Here is a 9,333-nt window from a genome sequence, read left to right on the forward strand (position 1 = left end):
AAACACAGATGCTGAGAGATACGACAGTCATCAATGGTGACAGATGATAGGACATAAATGGATAGATGTGACATAAACAGATATGACATCGCGTATAGCTGTGGCAGATGGCGCGACACAGAGATGGTGACCTGGCATAAGCATCGATGGAGACAGTGGCAGATAGGATGCAGATACATGGTGGTAGACGTCACACGGACATGGAGGTGTGACGTAAGTGCAGTGATATGAAACATGGATAGTGACATGGCGTCAACATCAATGCAGACAGTGATCAACAGGACGTAGATGTAGATGGTGCTATACAAATGCAGAAATGCATCGATCTGACATAACACATAAATGGTGACACGCGGATAAACATTGGCAGAGATGGTGGCTGACGGGACACAGGGATGGTGACACAGAGGACAGAAACATTGAGATGTACCATAACCCTGGAGACAGGACAGATGGGTGACATAAACCTGTGAAAGGTGACAGACACCGCTTCGGGCAGGGAGAGATGTGGATAGAGCTGGTGATGGACAGAAATGGAGAACGACACCCACAGGCAAACGTCCACAGTGCCAACACAGACAGGGGCACACAGAGACACGGAGACTCGGACTGAGAGTCTGCTGCCCAGCAGGGCGGGTTCTGAACCTCGGCTCGCCTGCGGAGCTGGGGGCACGGCCGTGAGGTGGAATTGCCTCTACTGAATGATCAGTCATGTAGCGGCTGAAGAGAAAAGAGCAGGGACTCTGGCCGGCTTGCGTCCAGCTCCTCCTTGCTGGGAGCCGGTCTGGGTCTCCCTGTTGCCCAAGCTGGCCGAGGGTGCTGTTACTGACTTCTGCACCTCACTCCTGTGACTTCCCCAGAAGCTGTGTTAGAAGCTGGCCTGTGTGTGAGCATGATTCTGGGACCATGGGACACGGGTGTCTCCCAGACATACCCCAGGTTTGCCTTCAGGTGCTAGTAGGGGGTGGCCCCTGAGGCAGCTCCGAGCCTCTCGGTGATGCTGGCCAGGCCCAGGAGCTTGCCTCTTCTTTCCTGACTCCGAGTCACCTCTCGAGGATCAGAACTAGTTCCCAGCAGCGCCGAAACAAGTGGGGGAAGAAAAGAAGTAGTGGAATCGCAGGAGATTTAGAAGGAAAAAAAAAAAAGAAAAAGCTTTAATTCACCGCCTCTGGACAGCTGCCTGTGTGGCGTCAGTGCTTCTCCTCCTCCTCCTCGAACCAGTTTTCTCTGTGCAAGAAGAGCACGGCGTCCTGGAAGCCACGGCGGAACAGCGACTGCATCCCCTTCTGGCTGGGCGGGAACAGGGCTTGGTTCAGCCTCACCAGGTTCGCCATGGACAGCTAAGAGACAGAAGGGAGAGAGTGATGAGGAACTGTGGCCGGCCACATCATGGCGCTTGGTTTCCATGGTGGCTGGCCACGTCACGGCGTGTGGCTTCCGTGGTGGCAGGCCATGCCATAGAACGTGGCTTCTGTGGTGGCAGGTCATATCACAGAGCGTGGCTTCTGTGGTGGCAGGTGTACATCACAGCACGTGGTTTCTGTTGTGGCAGGCCTCGTCACTGAGTATATCTTCTGTGGTGGGAGGCCCATGTCACAGCATGTGGCTTCTATGGTGGCAGGCCACATCACAGAGCATGGCTTCCATGGTGGCAGTCCACGTCATAGGATGTGACTTCTGTGGTGATAGGTCCACGTCATGGCACGTGGCTTCCATGGGGCAGGCCACATCATGGCACGTGGCTTCTGTGGTGGCAGGTCATGTCACAGAGCATGGCTTCCATGGTGACAGGTGTACATCACAGCATGTGGTTTCTGTGGTAGCAGGCCACGTCACTGAGTATGTCTTCTTTGGTGGCAGGTCCACGTCATGGCACATGGCTTCCATGGTGGCAGGTCACGTCATGGCATGTGGCTTCTGTGGTGGCAGGCCACATCACAGCATGTGGTTTCTGTGGTAGCAGGCCACTTCACTGAATATGTCTTCTTTGGAGGCAGGTTCACATCACAGGATGTGGCTTCTGTGGTGGCAGGCCACATCACAGCACATGGCTTCCGTGGTGAAGGCCATGTCACCATGCATGGCTTCTACAGCCAGAGGTGGACTGAGCCATCGAGAAGAAAACAACATCTGGGCGGGAAGAGCTCAAGTCCAACAGGGATCCTGGGGAGTGTGGGGGAAGGACGTGGCCGGGGGCAGAGTGGCTGTGCCTTGTGCAAGGCCCCAGTTTCTGGCCCTGACATCCGTGGTTGTCTGAGCCTCAGGATCACAGATGCTGACAGCCGTAGATGTGGGTCTGTTGCTGGGGAGATGGGGTATCTGTCCTGGGCACTGCACCAGGGGCTTCGCTTCACTCCTAATTATGCCTCCAGAGGTGACCGACTGCCCCCAGAGATGGCCAACAGTCCCTGGGGCTGGCCACACCCGGCAAGGAGATATTTATGTCAGTTATTCAGGAGTCCCATCAGTCTTCTGTGCTTCCATTTCAGATACCACAGCGGTGTCCCATTGTTCAGCTAGCTGAAGATTGCCCCGCCTCTTAGGGGCTCCCCTGAGGACTCAGCCAGAGACCTAGGACAGTGGGGAGGGTACTCCCCTTGCATGGGGATGACCCGGAATGGACCCCCACCCCACATGAAGCCCTAGACCCGGCAGGCATGATCTCTGGGCACAGAGCCAGCAGTCTACCCTGTGCACTGCTGGGAGTCATCCCCAAACTGAACCAAAACACACTCCAGGCAAGATTGGCCCTGGGCGTGCTCATCACGGGTGTGGAAACCTGTGGAAGCTTTTGGAAGAAGCAGCCTGCGACTCACCACAAGGTCCTGGTTGGAGATGTTCACGTACACGTCCAGCTGCCCCTTGTCCCGCGGGGAGATGTCTAGGCGCCCGCTGAAGGGGGAGACGGTCACTGTTCGGCCCACGGGCAGGATGGGCAGGCTGTTGGTGAGGCCGCCATCCACCCACTTCTGTGGACAGGAAGGGGCAGGGTCAGCGCAGGACAGATGAGGGTCCGGGTGTCTCTGCTGGGCAGCACTTCCTGCCTCTTAGGGGCCCACAAGGACGAGCGTCTGGGCGTCTGTGCTGGGACAGTCCCCTCACCCTCCGCCTCTTTGGGCCCACAAGGACTCGATCTGACGCACAGGGAGCAGGCTTGCTGGGAGGCAAATCCTTGCCCAACGGCAGCAAGCCGCATCCAGCACAGCCAATACAGAGGCAGATGAGCCCTGCAGTGGTCTGGAGCTCTGAGAAGGCGGGTGTAGGGGGCAGCCAGCGTGTGCGGGAAGGTGGGTGGGGAGGGGGGCGGGGGGTGCTCATGGCAAAGTCACGAGCACTGCTGACGGGGGTGTGTGTGTGTGCGTGCGTGTGTGTGTGCATATGGGTCTCTGCACGGTAAGAGCTGGGAAGGGGCCGTCTCTGCAGCAGACACCACATGGCACACGGCATCACAGACCCTCCTGTTTGCGAGCTTGGTTGGGCAACGCATGGACAGGTCAGAAGGGATCCTCGGTTCCTGGGGAGTAGGAAGGGCCATGAAGATGCAGGCAGGGCTCAGGAAAGCCAGCCTGCATGCAGAGGGGTGAAGGAAGAAGGGTAGAGAAGGCAAAGGAGAGAGGGAGGGAAAGAGGGAGGGAGGGAGAAAGGGAGGGAGGGAGAGAGGAAGGGAGGGAGGGAGGGAGGGAAGGAGGGAGGGAGGGAGGAAGGGAGGGAGGGAGGGAAGGAGGGAGAAGGAAGGAAGTTACGGAGCAAAACTCTGCTGGCGAGTTCCCCGTTGGGCGCTGTCCTGGTGAAGGGCAACATAAACACAGCAGTTCCCAGGGGCGTGCCTGCGCAACATCTGCACGCTTGTCTTTGTCAAGACTCACAAACCACCCATGGTAGGCTCTAGGAGGACGTCACACAGAGCCCTGGGTGTGCACGCATGTTGGCACGCATGAGGGGGAATCCCACACATGTGTGTTTGCAGCACAATGCTACAGCCCGTCCAGGAGCATCCTGGTCTGAACACTCTGCTTCCCATTCTGTTTGGGGTGTGTGTGTGTGTGTGTGTGTGTGTGTGTGTGTGTGTGAGAGAGAGAGAGAGAGAGAGAGAGAGAGAGAGAGAGAGAGAGAGAGAGAGAGAGAGAGTCCGGGGCGTCGCTTCTCAGAACTGGTGACTGTCTCCAGACCAGGGGAACTGCCTTCTAAACACATCTTTCAGATTCCCAGCAGGGCGTCTTACCCTTGAAGCCCATGGTTCATGCCTAGGGGGAGTGAAAAACTGGGGCCCCCTGGCCTCTATGCCTCTGAGGAAATGAGGGAAGGTGCCTCACGAGGCCCTGGGGCATCCAATTAGGCAGGTAGCCAATGAGGGCCTTCTAGGAACGGCTGGCCCCGTATGGCCCGTAAGCACGGAAGCCATCTTCTTAGCTGCATCCTGACTGGACAGCTGAGCTGGAGAGCAGGAAGGGCTCTCTGTCTCTCTCATCGGACTGTCCCCGAGATGCTGCCCTCACCCCTGCTCACCCCCACCACCCCGCCAGCTGAGACCCGCGGTAGCCCAATCCCCATGCGCCTGCTGTCCTCCACAGCTCCGAGCCAGAGAGGGCCAGTGGCAAACCTTTCAGAGAGGTGCCTCCAATCCTCAGTGACCTGCTGGCTTCCCAACACCATCCCCTCCATCCCTGTAACGTGTCCCATGGGTGACCTGCCGGAGACGTGCCCCATAGATGCCCTGCCACACTTCTACCTCATGGACAGCTGCCTAAGCCCTGGGCCTGTCGCTGTAGAGACGTGGCCTCAGGCAGCTCAGGGGCACGCGGGCACGTCCAGACGATGTTCCCAGGTGGACTGTGTCTAGGACCATGCCTGTGGCCCCCGCTGTTCCCACTGAGGCAGGCAGGTGGGCAGGGAAGGTCCCCTGAGGCACAGAGTTCCTGTGAGATAATCCAGCCAACTAGCCCTAAGGCTGCCAGGACCCACCTTGTGGACACGGGAACTAAGGCCTGATCAGGCCAGGCTGGACTCTCTCTGAGAGAAGCTCCAGCAGGAGCAAAGGCCAGGAAAGGAATCTCAAAGAGGACCATCGACCACTCCCAACTCTACCTCCTTGGCCACCAGCCTAGCAACGGACTCTTACCTCACTAGAAAACCCCACATGGGACAGCTTGGCAGAAACCCTATAAAGGCACCTTGAACAAAGGAAGTGCACACAGGGGCTGCCCCCCATCCCCTCGTGAGAGGTGGACTTTATGCTTTCCTATCTAATGCCTTTGCAGAAGCCCGCATTCTCTCCTGAGCACGTATCTCTCTGTCTCTGTCTCCGTCTCTCTCTCTCCCTGCTTCCTCAAAGCCTCCAAGTCAGTCCTGTTGTTTCTTCTCCTACAATTCTTCCCTGGGAGGGAAAGGCGAGGCCTGGCAGGCCCGGGTAAGGCCTAGGCTGCCTTTCCTTCTCTGCGAGCACAAGGCTCTCCGCAGATTGTCACCATTTCAGAATGTGGCAGAGGGAGACAGAGAGAAACTGGCAGATCCTTCAGGAGGTCTCTCTGCTCCCAAAGCTCTTTGCGGGGGGGGGGGGGGGGGGAGGGGGGCGGGGACATAGGCTGGAGGCCCTTCCCTGACGGATACGCTGGCGTGGATCAGAGCTCACAGATCCCGTGACCTAAACACACAAGAACCGAGAGTCTCCAGAAAATTAGGGAAAATAAAACACATACTTCTGGGCATCTGTCCCGAAGAAATAGGACATTTTGTTCTCATGAACACCAAGAAAGAAAAAGAGAAGGAAAGAAAGAACAGAAAGAGAAAAAGGAGAACAAAGGAAAGAGCAAAACAAAGCGGAAGAGAAACAGCGAAGGAAAGAGAAAAGGAAGAAAGTAGAGAGAATGTAAGGAAAGAGGAGAGAAGGAAGACTGGAAGAAAAGAAGGAAGAAGAGAGAGCAAAAGAAAGAGCTGGAGAGCAAGAGAAAGGAAGAAAGAGAAAGGAGAGAAAGAGAGCAAAAGAGGACAGAAAAAGAGAAGGAAGGAAATAAAGAGAAAAAGAGAAGGAAGGAAGGGAGGGAGGGAGGAATGAAGGAAGTAGGGGGGGAGAAAGCGCGCCCGCGCCCCCAGCATTCTTAATCATGAGGTCTAGGCAAGGCTCCTGGCTCTGGCTCGCACCTCCCGGTCCTTGCCGGGGAAGCACCTACCTGCCCTTTGTACTCCACCGGTGTCAGCCCGGCATAGATGGGCACAAAGCTGCTGGCCAGCAGCACCTGGGTGGACGGAGAGGAGACGCGGGTGAGCTGCGGGGCCCGCACACGCACTTGGCTGCCCTCGCGCTCTGAGCTCAGGCCAGGCAGCGGGAGTTGGCACTTGGCGGCAGGAGGGCGGCGTGCCATGCGAAGGAGGCAAAAGGAACCAGACTGAAAGTGAGCACTGCAATGTCACCTGCCCGAAGAGGCGCAGAGATTTCCCTCTTCGCAGCTGGGTTTGGCTTTGCTTCGGGGGCACATGCACTGATGCTCAGAGGGTCCTGCTGGTCTGTGCTCGGGAAGGACTCCCAGTGGGCTTGGGGGACACTATGGGGCCCCGGGAATAGAACCCGGGTGCCCCGTGCAAGGCACCGGCCCTCCCCACTGGATCATCACTCTGGGCCCCATTCTTCTCAAGTGGACTGGCAGATCTGGAGCCCCTGGCACCTCTTGAGCCAAGTTGGCAGCACATTGGAACATCTCCCCGGGGTCCCGAGATGGCCGTGGCCGACGCACACTGGCTGTGTGTTCCCCTTCGCTGGCACAATGAGCCACAGGTGCAGCGAAGAGCTTCTGGTGGGGAGCCAGGAAATTCGGGGTGCGGCGGCCAAGAGGCCCGAGCTCTTCCCGGGAGGGAGAGACTGCGCAGGCCACTCCGGCAGCTGGACGTGCTCCCAGCCACCCATGGGCGTCCCCGGGAACCCGGGAAATTCAGCGGCGGGCCCCGAGCTCAGAGGAGCCACACTGACCGTCCCTCCGGGGGCTCATCCCCCGTTCTGAGTTCTGCTCTGCAGGGGCGAATCGGGCATGGCTGGGCAGCTTCTCCCTTTGCAGTTTGCCAGTCCACGGCTGACGGTAAGAAGAGGATGGGGAAACGTTTTTCTCTAAGGCGGGGCGCCAGAGTAGAAGGAGCCTGGGCCTGAGGGGCGCCGAGTGATGCTGGAGCCTAGGAAGTCATGGACTTATTTCTCCTGGGGGTCCGTTTCCTCGGGCAGCTGCGGTCACAGCCTTCGTGCACAGGGGCAGCTGCAGGTGACACCCGAGTGCCACATCCAAGCGTCTGCTGTCCCCACTTGCTCTCGGCCCATCCCCCACGGCTCTTCCCAGACAAACTCTCCGTGCGCGCCCTTGCCTGCATGTCTCCGTGCGTATGTGGACTGTGTGTACCACGCACGTGGGGACAGTGAGCCAACAGGACCCGGGTGAGGCCAGGGCGCAGGGAGGGTGGCCGAGCGCCGGGCAGAGGTGTCAGGAGCCAGTGCGGGCACCGCCGTACCTTGATGAGGTCCTCCCGGGAGCTGAAGCTGGACACCAAGTAGTTCTGCCTGGTCCTGGTGTTGGTGATGGACACATGCAGTCGGCGGTGGGCCAGCTGGTGGGCATTGGCGGGGAGGATGGACTCCATCCCACACCTGCAGGGCACAAACGGGTGCTGCGTGAGCCCCCTGCACGCCCGCAGGCCCAAGGCAGGGCCTTGGCAGAAAGTGGGCTGAGAGGGGCGGGGCGGGGCGGGCTGTGGGGACCACTGACCTGAGTCGGGCCATGAAGTCGTAGCCGGGCGTCACGGCCCCAAAGGACTGCCCGCGGATTTCTTCGGCAAACGTGTAGGTGAATGCTTTACATTCCTGAGAGGGACCATGAAGAGTGACTGCCCGCGGGGCGGGGGGTGTCCAGGCGGATGCATCGGGTTCTGGACGCAGTCGTGTTCTCTGTGAAAAGCACCTGCACCCTGCACCCTCCCCCCTGCCCTATCTGGCTGGACCCCCCAATTTCTGACTCTGCGCCCCCCGCCCCCCACCCCGCCCTGCTCTGGGCCTAGGGAAGGAGACTTCTTTGACTTCCAGTCTCCACCCCTTGCTCGCCCCCGTGGGTTCTGAAACGGTCCTGGCCCCGACTGGCCCAGACGTGGGGAACCTGGGAACATCTCACGTCTAATCTAGAACTTTCTTCTGCTGCTTTCTCCCTCATCCTCGCCACCCTGATAAGGGATGGGGACGACGTGTGTGTGTGTGTGTGTGTGTGTGTGTGTGTGTGTGTGTCTATGTGTCTGTGTGAATCTGTGTCTGTGTCTCTGTATTGTCTGTGTATGTCTCTGTGCATTTCTATATGCTGTGTCTGTCTCTGTGTGTACATCTGTGTGTCTCTGTATTAGTGTGTGACTATGTATTTCTACATACGTGTCTGTGTGCGAGTCTGTGTATATGTGTCTGTGTATTTCTATGTGTGTAACTCTATGCACTTCTATGTGTGTGTCTGTGCGTACGTCTATGTGTGTGAGCCTATGTGTATCTTTGTGTTTCTGTGTGTGTGTGGGGGGGGGGGGGGGCTGTGGGCAGGAACTGAATCCGGAGCATCTGCATGTAATCCAAACACTCTGCGGCTGAGCCTGATGCCCAGCCCGGGGGGAGTGGGGGGGAGGTTTGCTGGCCGGTTTTCCTGCAAGAGGAGGTTTCTGTCCTCCCTTCTGAATGGCCAGGCCAGGAGCGGCCTTCGTTCCCACTGAATTACCTCCAATTTCTGCGGTGCCGTCAGCAGGACCGTGGCCACCAAGGAGCCCGCAGAGGCGCCTGCAAAGGCCTTCACGTCCTTCAGCAGCTTCCTGCCGTGCTTGCAAAGGGCAGACGCTGCCCCCAAGTGGTAGATGCCCAGGAACCCACAGGCGGCAAAGGACAAATTGATGTGCTTCATTGTAACTCTGGAAGCTGCAACAGAAAACAAACAGACCGAAAAAGCAGAGGCTTCGGTAAACTGGGATCTTGTGAAACTGGGATCTTTTGCTACAAGCTGTCATATCCAGGGGAATGTCATCCCCAGGGGAATGTCATACCCAGGCTGCCCAATTAATTACTAAGACTCTCTGGGAAGCCCCCAGCTGCCAACTCCCTGCCTCCTCCACATACACACACACACACACCTTTGCAGGGAACATTTTCTTTCTCCTCTCTCACCTGGACCCAATAGTGTCAGGAGAGACACAAAGCTACAATCAGGAGAGACACAAAGCTACAAAGACCCGTAACTGACCCCTGAGGATGCATCTGCTATGGCTATATTAATCTTAATTTTTATATTCTTTATTCCTTGACTGGACACACGGATAAGGCCCAAGGTACTTGCCCCC

The 9,333-nt window shown here is 57.7% G+C and overlaps 1 protein-coding gene across 1 annotated transcript; it reads right to left on the reverse strand.

Annotated features, from left to right (window-relative positions):
- Positions 1 to 1,176: 1,176 nt before the first annotated feature.
- On the reverse strand, positions 1,177 to 8,922 carry LOC130023309 (patatin-like phospholipase domain-containing protein 4). Its single transcript, XM_056113783.1, has 6 exons — positions 8,721 to 8,922; positions 7,743 to 7,837; positions 7,489 to 7,624; positions 6,168 to 6,233; positions 2,817 to 2,969; positions 1,177 to 1,340 (listed from the first exon to the last, which is right to left on the reverse strand). Exons 1-6 carry the CDS (start codon positions 8,898 to 8,900, stop codon positions 1,191 to 1,193), a joined length of 780 nt encoding a protein of 259 aa, XP_055969758.1. The 5' UTR covers positions 8,901 to 8,922; the 3' UTR covers positions 1,177 to 1,190.
- Between the last annotated feature and the right edge of the window lie 411 nt (positions 8,923 to 9,333).

Source organism: Sorex fumeus, unplaced genomic scaffold (genome assembly GCF_029834395.1).
Source record: "Sorex fumeus unplaced genomic scaffold, SorFum_2.1 ptg000023l, whole genome shotgun sequence".
In the NCBI taxonomy this organism is placed as follows: Eukaryota; Metazoa; Chordata; class Mammalia; order Eulipotyphla; family Soricidae; genus Sorex; species Sorex fumeus.